General features: G+C 42.9%; 2 protein-coding genes across 6 annotated transcripts in view; one reads left to right on the forward strand and one right to left on the reverse strand.

Annotated features, from left to right (window-relative positions):
- Nucleotides 1–240: 240 nt before the first annotated feature.
- YOD1 (YOD1 deubiquitinase) lies at nucleotides 241–6,342 on the reverse strand. The gene is made up of 2 exons (XM_039538729.1): nucleotides 5,864–6,342; nucleotides 241–4,576 (listed from the first exon to the last, which is right to left on the reverse strand). The coding sequence occupies exons 1-2, from the start codon at nucleotides 6,201–6,203 to the stop codon at nucleotides 3,870–3,872; spliced, it is 1,047 nt and encodes a 348-aa protein (XP_039394663.1). The 5' UTR covers nucleotides 6,204–6,342; the 3' UTR covers nucleotides 241–3,869.
- A 394-nt stretch (nucleotides 6,343–6,736) lies between these two features.
- PFKFB2 (6-phosphofructo-2-kinase/fructose-2,6-biphosphatase 2) overlaps nucleotides 6,737–14,425 on the forward strand; it is a 35,420-nt gene continuing 27,731 nt past the window's right edge. For 2 of the 5 annotated variants that reach the window (XM_039536573.1, XM_039536570.1), the window contains exons 1-4: nucleotides 6,737–6,929; nucleotides 7,590–7,728; nucleotides 11,107–11,232; nucleotides 12,700–12,796. In XM_039536573.1, the coding sequence (XP_039392507.1) occupies nucleotides 7,632–7,728; nucleotides 11,107–11,232; nucleotides 12,700–12,796 (320 nt within the window). In that variant the 5' untranslated portion in view covers nucleotides 6,737–6,929; nucleotides 7,590–7,631. Of the gene's footprint in view, nucleotides 6,930–7,220; nucleotides 7,339–7,589; nucleotides 7,729–10,838; nucleotides 10,973–11,106; nucleotides 11,233–12,699; nucleotides 12,797–14,425 lie in introns of those variants that run through there. The other 3 variants (XM_039536572.1, XM_039536574.1, XM_039536575.1) reach the window with 3 other exon arrangements.

Genomic DNA, 14,425 nt, shown 5'->3' on the forward strand with positions numbered 1-14,425 from the left:
TAATGGACCTTACAAGAATGCTGTAGTGTTTTGACTGCCTTGGTTTCAGAAAACTCTACTTGTCCATGAATTCCACAGAAAAGCTATATTACAAGTGCTTATTTGCCTTTGGAACTAACTGCAAGGGGCCAGGTTTTTGTTAGTGGCTTGTGAAGACTAACTGATGCTCCAGTCACTTATTCAGGTATTTCCACCTAAACCCCAAGACCTAAGCCACAAATGAACACTACACCAAAAATATGCATGCATAAATCACATTTTTATTGGTGCAATAATGAGTTTTGCAATATAGGGCACATGTTTAAAGAAATATACTTAAAAATAACCTGTGCTCATAAAACAACAACAGGATGTTATGTCACTGGAATACATGGGTATGTTTTTAGTATCAAGATTTTTAGAAATTGTTCACTGCCAGTTATTTTACTGCAGCACCACACTTACATCAGGCTAGGTCCCTGCAAAACACTGCTAAACATGTAAACTTTTACAAGCTTTTAAAGTGCTGTGAAAATCATGAGATGTGCATTTCTTCATGCAATATAAAATGTTTGTGAAAGGCCACATGATTAGAGTTTGTTAAGCTTCTTTCCTCCCTTCTTCAGGAAAAGGAATTGAGTGCTGGTGAAAAGGGCCAGATTGGCAACCTAGAAGTTGAAGTCCTATAATTAATCAGAACTAGTCCTGCACAGGCCAGCTTCAAAAGGATAGTAGTGTGCTTCAACCTTTACCAAGGAATCTACCTCTAGGGGTAGGAAGTTCAGTCTCCATGGCCCATTCAATCTCTAGTCTCAGCTGAAACTTTCAGCATGGAAATTAGTGCTAACAACATTCAGAGGGAGTTTTAAGGACATCAATCCATATGATATATTTTGGGTCATTATTTACAGATGACAAGCATCATCATCAAATGCCAGTTACCTGAGCTTAAGGTCCATGCTGTCTTGAACAACTAATTTTAGAAAGTGTCCACAATTAGTATCTTGGAGCTACAAGTAGTAATGCTTCAGTGCAAGTCAATTAACAGAAGTGTTGAAAAAAAGTCACAGGTTGATTCCCCTGAGATAAGGAAATCATTCATGATATTTCCATGTCTGTAATGTAAAGAAAGGGTACACACATGCTAGTAGTAATCAGACATAACAAAGCTAGCACAAATTTATAAGGTCTTGCCATAAGGAGAAAACATGTGAAATTGCTGTTTCAAATATATTTTACAATTATATTTGTACAATTTAGATTTTCTGCCTGGGAGGAAGGTAACTGATCACTTTCCATCTTTTAATGTAGATTCTGTAAATTACTCTGCTCTGTTAAAATTCAACATCTTAATTTTTCAAAGTTAACTGTTACACTAAAAGACTCTGAACAAGTATTACAGCAGTTCAGTTGTGATTTCAGATCCAAATCCATCTGATTTTTGAGGTAATAAAAACACATTCAAGCAATGAGAATGACACTTGCATTACACACAATCTAGCAGATTCAATTAAATAACGCAGACTTTTTTTTTTTAAAGTATTAGAACAGGGCAAACACTTGTGACCATGCTATCCACTTTAGAGATCCATTGCAGATAAAGTTTGGACTCGGTTACAACGTATGCAAAGATTTATCAAGTCTTATATTGCAGATTCCAGAGCACAAAACTAAAGGATTTTGCAGTACAGAAGTTATGTTCCCAAAAGCCAAGAATAAGTTTGCTAACATGGCACACAGTAATCAATAGTACTTTGCACTTATGTAGCACCTTTCATCCAAGCACATTACAAACATCAATTCATTAGCCTCACAATACCTCTGTGAGGTAGATATTATAACCATTTTATAGCTGAATATACAAACTGAAGTGTAGCAATTTGTCCAGGGTGTCTCACCCATTCACTGACAAAGTTGGGAATATAATGTAGGAGTCTGACAGTCCCTTGGTCTAGTCAGTAACCCAAGTTCCATCTCAAGTGTTTATAATACAGTAACTTTCATGTTCCTAGCTTTAAGGATCTGCTTCTAGTCGAGCATTAAAAACAGTTTAAAACAAGTCTAAAAGCTAAGTGGGCTTAACACTAGCAGCTAACTTGATTTCTGTAACAAACTCATGAGTGCAATGTAACTTAATACTGAGTAAAAGAATTCTGGTCCATTATACTGTTGGTGATTATACTATTTTTATACTACTTTGTTTAGGCCTTAATCCAGCAAGACACACTATGCACATGTAACTACAAGCACATTCCTAGTTCCATGGAAGGTCCATAGAACTATCCCTATACTTATATATGCATGAGGGCTCCAATTCAGGAAATTGCTTAAGCAGGTGCTTAAGGGGGCTTTCCTGAATCAGGGCTTTAGCTAGGCTAGCCTTACTAAATTGTCTGTCTTTGAATAACTAGAAGTTTCCATTCCAGAAGCCGACACATTGCTACTTTATTATGAAGATGTATATCTTTGTTCCCCATTTGCACAAGCATTCAGAAGGCATTTCAGACCCAAAACATGGCTAAAAGAGTTTAAATGCCTTAACACGTGTTGAGGCATTCTAAGAAATTTCAGTAATATGCACATCTACAGCATCTTTAATTTAGATGATCTCAAAGCACTCTACATTATGTGGGAGTGTGAGGCTTAAAGATTTATTGTACCAGTTTTGACATCCCTGCTTTTGTCATTTCAGAAGTAGAACATTTTACCTAGCTTATTTTGTTGTGAAAAACTGCTCCATTCCTTATTAGAATAGAGGTCTTGCTATTTAATCACTGGGGAGAAACCAAGCAAGTTAAAGAGCATCTGGCAGCATGCAAACAAAGAAACTTCAAGTTTTTCCCTTTTGAATAAATGCTCTGACCTTCTGAAAAAAGAACAAGCCTTTGACCTGTAAAAGAGCAAGAACCAAAGATTAAAAAGTGCTAACACTATCTGGAGCCTGGTACAGCTTATTAACACTTTCAGTGGCCACAAGATCAGCCACACTTAATCAAAACTATATTTTAATGTTTAACCAATACAATCTGTAATTTCAATCTCAACTACAATTCCTTCTTGCTGGAACTGAGATCATATTGTTACCAAGAATCCAAGTATTTCAAGAAACATGCCAACATCCTGATGCAGTGTAAACAGAGGGGTTGGCAGTTAATTTTCAAGCAACTAAACTACATTTCAAGTAGTATCTAAGGAAAAATTATTAAATTTATTGGGTACTTAACTCTACTCAATTTAAAAAGGCGCTCAGTACAGCCACTATCAGACTGTACATTCTACTGTTGTTCATTGTGACCTAATACAGGGCAACTTTGGTGTTACCATTTCTATATGAAGTATGCACTATAGTCATCTCTGCTGCAAAAACTGCTTGAATGTATAAGAGTTACTGTGTAACTCTTCGTACAAAATGCTGATAGGCACATTCATGTGCCAAACTAAGACCAGTTTACAAGTACTGAAAGATTATAACTAAACCCGATAATTCAGAGTTAAGATTTCAACTGTTATTCTAAGTCTATGTAACTCTAGATACAGTATTGTATGTATGTCCAGCCATGTCACACAGCAGCTTCTCCATCAGAAAATAAGGTTCTTCAGGAGTCAGGACTTTTAGCTGCTAACATACAACAAACAGCTGCCAGTTACTTTAAAATCAGCATGCAAGAAGTTACCTATTTCAAACTAGTTGGGAAGAGTGTGTCACTACTGCATACCTATCTGTAAACCTGCACACTAACCATAACAAACCTGTGTGTCTCAATCATTAAGTTAAGAGGGCTTTTCAAGCTTTGAAGGGAGTTTTTTATGCTTACACATAGCTTATCTGAAAATCCAGAATCTTATTCTGGAGCAGTGAGGTAGTAGATGTAACCATCCTCATGTAGATGTCACACTTCTCCAAAGTTCGCATGCCCAGTCTCCTTGGCATGTTCTCTGGCTTCCACTTGTCCAGTTAACCCCTTCTGGCACACCATGCATCTTAGTGTAAAGCGATTTACATCAGTAAACTGCCTCTTTCGTCTGGCTTCATCTGCCAATTCCAATGCTTGTGCAAGAACAATGTCATCATTTGTTGAGAAAATAGTCAGGGGAGGGATGTCTGAGTCAGGGATTTTACGTTCAAGTGGATCATAATGAATCCCATCATAAATCAGAAGGACCCGCCTAGCATAGCCAGCATCTTCCCCAAAACGGTCAATTCTGACTGTCTGTGTATCCACTACACAGATTTCACACTGATAAAACTTAGACAGAATGGATACTTCAATGGCTCCTCCCCATGTATCTTCTCTTCTGATCCACTCACAATACTCTTCATTGGTTTTCCCTAGTACTGCCTCACAATAGGACTCTGGATCACTTGCCACTATCTGGGCTATAAGACTGCGCATCTCTGGAGCGCATGCCGGATCATAAATGCCTCCCTCTACCACATAGAATATGCTTGTGAAGAGACAGGAGTTATCTGCTGGAACAACCCTCCTTGCAAGTACAGGCAATGCTTCCCTGACCAAAGTAGGGACACTCCTTTTTGCAACCACAGGTGACTCAGTCTTGGGTTTGGTTGTGTCCTCTTCAACAATTAGAGTATCACCTGTCAAAAATAAAGAATCAAGAAGGGTGAGGATTAGGTAGATGAAATGCAGTGTTGCTTCACCAAAGTGCATTACAAACAGAAAAGGAAAAACTACAAAAACAGAAGCAAATCATTTAAAGCCTCCAGTATATCATGCCTCAGTTCTCTGACACTCATATCAGCACAACAGAAAGCATTACCAAATAAATTACATAAGAAGCCACAGCATGATGCAGCAGATGATTGTAGCTTTGGCCTCTCACTGTATATTGCTAGTTCAGATAAAGGCACAGGGTTTGTACTGAAGTCTCCAAATTAGCACAGTAGTTAATGTTTTCAAGTTTACTGTCCAAATCTGGAACATCAGTGATACCCAGTTCTTTTCATTTTAGTCTCCTGAAAACCCACTTTAGAGTCAGTGAAATAGAAGATGTTTACATTTACAGAAGCTGATAAACAGGTTGGACAGTCACTGACAACACTATTTTGCAATCAATTTTTTATTAAAGGGTGGTAGCCCCAATGTCCCAACCAAGTTTTAGGTCAGGTAATTATAATCTGCTGAAATGCAGTTTCGATTAGGTATGGCATTCTTTTGCTCTTCCCGTCTTGAGCTGTGGAACAACACTGTAGGCAGCAGAATATTAATGTTGTGCCTTTTACGCCAGAGAGAACTAAAGCTTTTGCTACATGTTCTTTACACTGTGTTGAAGCAGGCCCATAAGGCTTTAATATTTGCAGAGAGAATGAAATAAGCTCCAGAAAGGAAATTCATATTAACCCATAACCATTTCAGTGAGCCATGTGCATGATCAGAGGAGTTTAAAGGGGCAACCTGAACATACGCTTAACCCAGCAGTCTCTACAACATCCGTTCTAGAAGGAAAGGGTCAGAAAATACATATTTCCATACACGAGCCTCTCGCCTCCACCCACTTTGTCCTGTGTCTGTTCTCTCTGCATCTTGAGCACTCGAGGGCAAGTACCAACTTCTTAGACCAGCCTTGCCCGGTGGGGCACCCAGCAACCTCCCTGCACTTTGGCTCTCACTGGGGTCAGGCGGATCCCCCGCCCCCCGGCTGGGTTCAGCCTTTAGGGACTACTCCCCCCCTCCCCCACCGCCCTAGGGTGAGGGGAAGAGACGCTGCCCCGCAGCCTGGGCCCCCAGCAGGCGCTGTCCAGGGGAGCTGCCCTGCCCATGATGGAGGCAGCCAGGAGCCCCCGGGCTCAGGCCTGTCACCCGGGCAGGGGCAGCCCCCGGGCCCGCCCGCCAGGGAAGGGGGGCGGTGACCCCACGCTCCTCACCTGAATGGATGCCGAGCTCCCCCAGCCGCCGCTCCCCGTCGCTCAGGTCCAGGCTCCGCGGGGGGAAGCCGAGCAGGAGGCGCTGGGCCGGGGCCGGCACCCCGGTGAGGGCGGCCAGGGCGGCCTGCAGCTCCCGGAGGCGGGAATGCGCCGTGAGGCCGGGCAGCGGGTGGGAGCCGCTCCGGGCCTTGCAGCGCAGCCGCAGCATCCTCCTCCTCCGGGCCGGGGCTCCCAAATCTGCTCCCCCAGCAAAATGGCCGGGGCGGCTGCCCCGCCAAGTCTCGCGATGCTTCCGCCGTGCCTCACTATTGGCTCGCGGGACCCACGCCGCAACCCGCATCTCTTCCCGCGTGCCCGCGGCGCAGCCAATCCGCGGCTTGGGGCGGAACGCTCGAGGTGCCCTTGGTGCCGTCACACGCACACGGAGAATCTCACAGTCGAGGGGGGATACGTCACCGCGTTCTGCCTCCCTGCGGTCCAGGTGGACTAGGAGCTGGTGGGGGCGGAGCTCTATTATAACCTCATTTGCATAATGACAACGTATTTGCATAATTGCAACTTATTTGCATATCCGAACTGCCTGTTCTTTTACTCCTTCGCAGTTCAGTGGAAAATAATTGAGCGTTCTGAGCTCATTTACATGCTATTTATCTATGGACGTATTTGCATCTCAGTTGCACCCTTTGCCAATGGACGCGTTTACGCCCCGTTTGCATGTCTAGGCCTATTCTAATGGTTCCCGTTCATTTGCCTAGTTTGGTCCCGCTCCTCTGGTTCCACGGGTCTCCCCCTAACACGGCTGCCGCGCTGCGGCTTCGTCACGTGGGCGCCACATTAGCATATCATTTGCATCTCGTTCCCGGCCCGCCAGCCTCAGCTGGTGCCAGCCGGGCAGCGCGCAGGGGGTGTGCGGGCTCCGCGCCGGCTGGTTTGCTGCTGCAGTGCGGGGTCGCGCGAGCCGGCCGGTGCAGCCACGTCCTGGCTGCTGCGGGAGGCTCCTGGGCGGTGTCTGAGGCTCGCAGCGCTTGGCAGGTGCAGCAGCCGCCTGGCTGCCCACCCCTTCCCGGTACGTCTCAGCGCGGAACCCGGTCCCGGGCTCGTGCTGAAGGCTGGGGGGTTCTGCGCCTCCGTTCCCCCGCGCGGCGAGCGGGTGTGTCTGCGGGGGAAGGGCTCTGCAGGTCGGCACCCGATGAATGGCAGCAATCCTGGAGCGGGGCTTGGGAGTGCCTGGCTGAGAGACCTGCCCTGTCCCCTGCTCAGAGGATGCTGTCAAACCAGCTGGGATTCTTTCCCAGCCTTGGCATCTCGGGGACTGCCCCCCTGAAACAGTGCCTAGCAGCTGCATAATGACTTTGGGAGGCTGGGGAAGGCTGTTCCTTTATATCTTTTTGTGACTTACAGGGAAGGGGCAAAAGTAGGTACTCTCCCCCTTAATCCTTCTGTTCCTTGGCTGAGATGGTTCATTAATGTCCCAGGTGAGGGAGGTATTTTTTTCCTCCTCTGCTTCATTTTTCTGTGCTTTGCCTTATCTTGTGCCAACTACATTTGTTACCACCTACGTATGTTGCGACCTGCTGTTGACCTTGTACTGTGGCTCTGAGACTGTTCTATGGTTTCCTTTCCCTCCCACCCGGAACAGCACAGATAAGTTGCTATGCATCTTATTTTATTCTGCCTACTGGATTTCACAAGGATTTGTTTCTTGGTTCTTCTTTTCTTTTCCAAGAGCCTAAAGGTCCAGCACTGACCAAGTGTGCGATTAGCAGCAATGTCAGGACATACAGCATTAGTCCCAGAGCAGAACAACAACAACAGCAACCAGGAAAACAAAACTTCAAATATTCGAGTCTCAGAAAAAAAGTGCTGTGAGTATTTGTGACAGTCTTGGGAAAATAGATCGTGTGTCTTGCAATTAATTTCTCTTTGATTACTTCTTTTTATAAACAGGTAAGTCTGTCGTGCTTTATTCCTTCTAGCTCAGTGCAGTAGTAAACACAAATACAATTTAATCCTTAGTGCACCTCTATAGACTGCAGTGGCATTACACCAGGAATGAATTTAGACCTATTTAGAATCCTGAAATGAGCTGCACATGAGTGCAGGATCAGGATCTTTTAAAAAAAAATCATCCTACCATGCACAACTTTTGTTTTTAAGTCTTTAACATAAACATCTTGAATTATTTTACTTTTTCTGACTCGATAGCTGAATTATGTCCCCCATGCAATCCTCAGTACAACAGTGGTAGTGCTGGCTTCCCCCATGTCACCTCCCCAAAGTGCTTCAGCTCTGATCTATAGGGTTGTTCTTTTTGTACGTCCCAATCAGTTCTTGACCTCTCTGCTGAGGCTGCCACAAGGGGAACAATTGTGATGTGTTTTTATGATGTCCACTTGGAACTGAGATCCCCAGAAATAATTTCATGTAGGCTCCTAAAGTAGTACTTCACGGGTTTATGACTGTTTACAGTTCTTGTTTGTATCATTTCTAATTATATTTGTTACATGTTTTGCTCTTTTGGACAAATGTTTACCTTTCGAGTTAATAATGTTTTGGAATTCAGCTGTTTAAAAAAGAACTCTATTTTAATGTAGATTAGAGTTTTAATGTAATCCCTGTTCCTGAAAGCCACCCACATGTACTAGGCAACAAGTAGCACAACTGTACTTGAACAGTGGTTTAAAATAGCCCATCATGAAACAATGTTGTTTCATATTTTTGTCTAATGTGCTTCATCAGGCAGTGATCTGGGCATGTTACATCTGTGAAAGAATCATAGAAGATTAGGGTTGGAAGAGACCTCAGGGGGTCATCTAGTCCAATCCCCTTCTCAAAGCAGGACCAACACCAACTAAATCATCCCCGCCAGGGCTTCGTCAAGCCGGGCCTTAAGGATGCAGATTCCACCACCTCCTTAGGTAACCCATTCCAGTGCTTCACCTCCCTCCTAGTGAAATAGTGTTTCCTAATATCCAACCTAGAACTCCCTCACTGCAACTTGAGACCATTGCTTCTTGTTCTGTCATCAGCCACCACTGAGAACAGCCGAGCTCCATCCTCTTTGGAACCCCACTTCAGGTAGTTGAAGGCTGCTATCAAATCCCCCCCTCACTCTTCTCTTCTGCAGCCTAAATAACCCCAGTTCCCTCAGCCTCTCCTCATAAGTCATGTGCCCCAGCCCCCTAATCATTTTTGTTGCCCTCCGCTGGATTCTCTCCAGTTTGTCCACATCCCTTCTGTAGTGGGGGACCAAAACTGGATGCAATACTCCAGGTGTGGCCTCACTAGTGCCAAATAGAGGGGAATAATCACTTCCCTTGATCTGCTGGCAGTGCTCCTACTAATACAGCCCAATATGCCGTTGGCCTTCTTGGCAAAAAGGGCACACTGCTGACTCATATCCAGCTTCTCGTCCACTGTAATCCCCAGGTCCTTTTCTGCAGAACTGCTGCTTATCCAGTCTGTCCCCAGCCTGTAACGGTGCATGGTATTCTTCCTTCCTAAATGCAGGACTCTGCACTTGTCCTTGTTGAACCTCATAAGATTTCTTTTGGCCCAGTCCTCCAATTTGTCTAGGGCACTCTGCACCCTATCCCTACCCATATCCCCGATATGTTGAGTTGATGCCAAACCTAGTGTCTACCAATCTCCATTGAAGTCTTTTAACCTAGCTCTTCCAATCTTCTGTTGACATAGGCCAGGAACAGATTTCAGCAAAGAATCCCAAAGGTATTTGCTCAGTAGGAAGGATGCACGCACACAATACTATGATTAGGGCTGCATAATCACTGGAGGTCTGTTTTGATTTTTACTGCTTTCCAAGTATCTCTCCCCCATTGAATAGCTTTATTAGGGATTACTTTTTCTCCACATGTACTAGTTGCTCTTATGCAGATTACACTCATTTTGTTATTTTCTGCTTATATATCTAACCATTCTGGATCTCATAACACAGTGTCTTTACTGATTTTTCAAAACCTCTCAATCTAGGTCACTCTGGGAATTAAAATTTAACATCTTGTTTGCCTTTTCCTCCAGATTCTTTATAAAGCTATTTAAAGGGACATCATCAATTTAAAGGTTATGCTTGTGTTTAACAATGTTTTACCTACAATTGTTGCAAATAACCCTTAAAATGACTATGACTGGAAGAGACGCTGGGGAAAAATATTTATTTTTTTCCCATTTGTTTACTTTGTGCATTTGACAGCACTTGGTACAGATGGCTTCCCCAAAGTCAGTTTCCCTGTTGTTTGTGTGGGTTTTTGTGCACCGCAACAAGTGAGAGAAGAACAGTTCTAATAATAGACAAGTCTGGCTATAAAACTATATATATAAAAAAAAAAAGAGCATGGTGGTTTGGGGGCAGGTGTAGTGCACAGATATACCTTTAACAAAGTCTTTGAAACTGATTAGATTTACAGCTGACAAAGCCCCGTCAGTATTGCAGTTAGATTTGCATTTTATCTTGTGTGGTGAAACCATCTCAACTGGCCATTTAGACATTTTGTCCATTCCATGTTCCATTCAGTTTATATTCACTTGCTTTGATCAGTTTAATTATATCAACACATGCTCCCATATCCCTGTCTATAATCAGTGTCTTTCATATACGGTAGTTTTATAAAACTCAGTTTTACTTAATTAGTGGATTAGTTAATCTGTTGCTTTTGGGAAATTACGTAACTTTTTTTTTTTAAAGAAACAAGAAATTTTATGCAAAAGCAATAATGGTAAAAAAAAATCCTGCTTCTCAGCAACAGGCTAAACATTACTAATTTAGTTTCTCAGATTGTTTGTTGAGTATGTTAAGGAAGGAAATTAGATTCCTGTCTGCTGTCAGTAGAGAAATATGATCTCTTTCATTAAAGAATTTTTTTCTATGTCCTTGACAGTTACTGCTTAATAGTTAAATATATTTAACTCTGGCTGACGTATTTTGGCTGACACATTAGTCACACGTTATTTTCCCTGTTCCCGGTGGCTGATCAGTCGTTAACCTACTTCATTAGCTAACTCCTGAGAGAGCCATGCTGTGGTCCAGTGATTGCTATTAACGTTTAATTGGATGGAAGGGCATGATAATGAATCAACTGTGTGTTTCATACAGTAAGTAACCTTTTGTGTGGCTGGTAGATGGGCAGAGGCAGTGAGTTATGCCAGAGATGAATTTGGTTTCTGACTTGGTTTTTGTTCTAAGCTGATTTAATTAGTTTAATGATTTCGCTTCCTCCTCTTTGCAGCATGGGCTTCCTATATGACCAACTCCCCTACTTTGATTGTAATGATTGGCCTTCCTGCCCGGGGCAAGACTTATATGTCCAAGAAATTAACACGCTACCTCAACTGGATTGGTGTGCCTACGAAAGGTCTGTACGGATTTTTGTACATGGTAGCTTAAAGCGATGGATGGGTCATGGAGCTGGCAATGAGACATTTGTTTTAATCCAGCCCAGGTTTATAGTCACTGAAAGTTGTCATAACTTGGTAGCTACTTTATGGGGTGCTAGCTTCAGTGTTGTCCCCGGTGAACAAGCGTCTACGGCATAAAACCTTATTGGCAGTGCCAGCAAAGAGCCCTAAGATTCAGTTATCCATAGCAACTGAATTCCACTTGAACCCTTAGAGGTGGTTTCTACAGGCAGATTGGCAAGGGTCAGTATGTCAGGGAAGCTTAACTAGTGTTACTCAAGCTGTATCTATTCTGTGCTTAGAGAGGGAACATCATCCCTGTGCAGAGGGCCAGCACAAAATCTGTGCGGTACTTAAGTCCTCAAAGTAGGTCTTAAGTGCTTCATAGACCCTTGTGCTGGCCCTCTGCACGGGGGTGAATTTCAGTCAGACAGAGGCCTTTGGTTTCCAGGGCTGCCAAATTTGGTATCTTTTCAGCTTGGAAAAAAGGAGACTAAGGGGGGATATGATAGAGGTATATAAAATCATGAGTGATGTGGAGAAAGTGAATAAAGAAAAGTTATTTACTTGTTCCCATAATATAAGAATTAGGGGCCACCAAATGAAATTAAAGGGCAGCAGGTTTAAAATAAATAAAAGGAAGTTCTTCACACAGCGCACAGTCAACCTGTGGAACTCCTTGCCTGAGGAGGTTGTGAAGGCAAGGACTATAACAGCATTTAAAAAGAGAACTAGATAAATTCATGGAGGTTAAAGCCATTAATGTCTGTTAGCCAGGATGGGTAAGGAATGGTTTCCCTAGTCTCTGTTTGTCAGAGGGTGGAGATGGATGGCAGGAGATGGATGGCACTTGATCATTACCTGTTAGGTTCACTCCCTTCAGGGCACCTGACATTGGCCACTGTCGGTAGACAGGATACTGGGCTAGAGGGACCTTTGGTGTGACCCAGTACGGCCATTCTTATGTTCTTATGTTTTCTGAGAACTAAATTCTTCTTTAGCAAAGTGCATGAGATATTATAAAGCCCCTTCTGCTTGATTTGGGTCTCTCCTCCTTTCAGTGAGTGCATATAAACCTGCTTAATGGGAATAGGGATTGCACATGAACATACTGATAACTAGGAGGATAGTTATAAAAAATGTGGATTAACTTGAGGAGATCTGGGAAAAGGTACACACGGAAAATCAGGGATTCTGAAATTCTATGGTGCAGTTTAAGTGTTTCAGATTTCAGTCATAAGGAATTCTCGTGGTGTTTGCGAAAGTTAATTTGAAGTAAAATTGCTAGAAGATTTTAGTTGGACGGATAGCTCATGAATTGCTGTAATCAAGATAAGGATGTGATTCTCCTCTTGGCTCACAGCCAGGTAACACATGTTTGTGAAATGCTGCAAATCACACGTCTTTGTTTGTTTTTTGTGAAGTGTTTAATCTAGGAGTATATCGTCGTGAAGCAGTGCAGTCGTACAAGTCCTATGATTTTTTCAGGCATGATAACAAAGAAGCCATGAAGATTCGGAAGTAAGTCTGTGTCAGAGGGTGCAACCCAACTTGAATGGTAGAGGGAAAAGTTCATGTCATTCTAAAGTCTGTGCAGCTGGTTTTAGACTATACCTCTGATTGTAGGAAGTGACATTTAATGTCAATAGACAATTATGGGGTTAAATTCTGCCACCATTGCTTAGGTTGAGGAGGACTTTATTGCATCAGACCTCCCATTGATTTCAATAGAGATTACTCACAGAGTAAGGTGTTACACTGTGTGAGTAAAAATGGCAGATTTGGGCCTGCAGTGAATGTTTTGTGGAGTGGATTAATAATTTGTTCTACCTGAGGAAATTTCAGATTATTTTACAAGTTTTAAAAACTGCATTGGGAGCATGTGACAGAATTGAATTTTGTGTAGACTAGTGCTCTTCAAAAATATATATTTTTTTCATTAAATCCTCATATTCCCACCTCCATTCTCCTGGTTGCTGGCACTTTGAGAAGGAGGAAAAAAAGGTAGTTGACCCTTGCCCAGTTGATGATACAGCTGTCACTATACAGGTTTAGGGGTACTAGAAACTCCAAGAACATCTTTAAATGAATACCTGGAATTATATAGGGAGAAAGTAAATTAACCCTACCCGGTAATTTAATTTTGCAGACAGTGCAGGGGGAAATTTCCGAGCATGTGAACTTGCTTGTGGCTCTTACAAAAGAGAGGGATATTGTTGTTAAACTCTCTAGTAATTTGGGCTTTTGTGTGGTCTCCGGCATGCTCAACTATACCATTTTATAGCCCCTATAATCTCTGTGTATTTCTGTATACCTTCCAATAGGATAAAATATTTAGGGCTTCATCCTCCCATGAGTATTTGATTATAATGGCAGCAGGATTATGTTTTTTCCGTAGCTATTGAGATCAAAGCTTAGTGACTGATAATTTTTCTGAATTCTGCATTGCTCTGGAATTTGCTTCTGAACTCAGCTTACCTCTAGGTCAGTCTAAAAGTCATGCCGTTCCAGGGTTCTGGTTTGATTTTGCACTTCTCCACCAGAATAAACAATTCCCAGCTTCAGACTCCAGATCACTTTTCTTACAGACATTTGCATACAGCAGGACACCAACACTGTAGTATGAATTCAAGGTGACAAAGCAGGCTTGTTCCATAAAATTCACCTATCGGGGCTGGGGGACACACACTCTGTGTGCTTTGTTGGGTATCCTGTGCACGCCATTAAAACAGCTGCCCTAGAAGCTGGGTCTTCAGGGTGGGCATGAGGCCTCCTGTTCATGAGTAGGTAACAAACTTCAGATCCTCTTTAGCAAGTTGGCAGAGATATAACTATCCCTCCAAGAAAGTGCCCTTTGGTCCTTGTTCGGGCATGTTTACAAGCTGCCGTGCTCTCTCACCCCCTTGATTGGAGCACAGATATGTTCTTTTAAGGAAAGTTTATCCTTACAGATGATTGCCAAGGGTGAAATCCTTGCTGCGTTGAAGTCCATGGCAAAACTCCCATTGACTTTCATGGGGTGGAGGGCAGGATTTCCCCCCAGGCGTACAGTAGTGGCTGTTTAACGATGAGACGTCCTCGGGAGAGATGTCAAATGATACTAAAACAATACATCTAATAAAGGGGCTAAACCTGCGTCTATTGAAGTCA

This window comes from Mauremys reevesii, linkage group 4 (assembly GCF_016161935.1).
Source record: "Mauremys reevesii isolate NIE-2019 linkage group 4, ASM1616193v1, whole genome shotgun sequence".
Lineage (NCBI taxonomy): Eukaryota > Metazoa > Chordata > Testudines > Geoemydidae > Mauremys > Mauremys reevesii.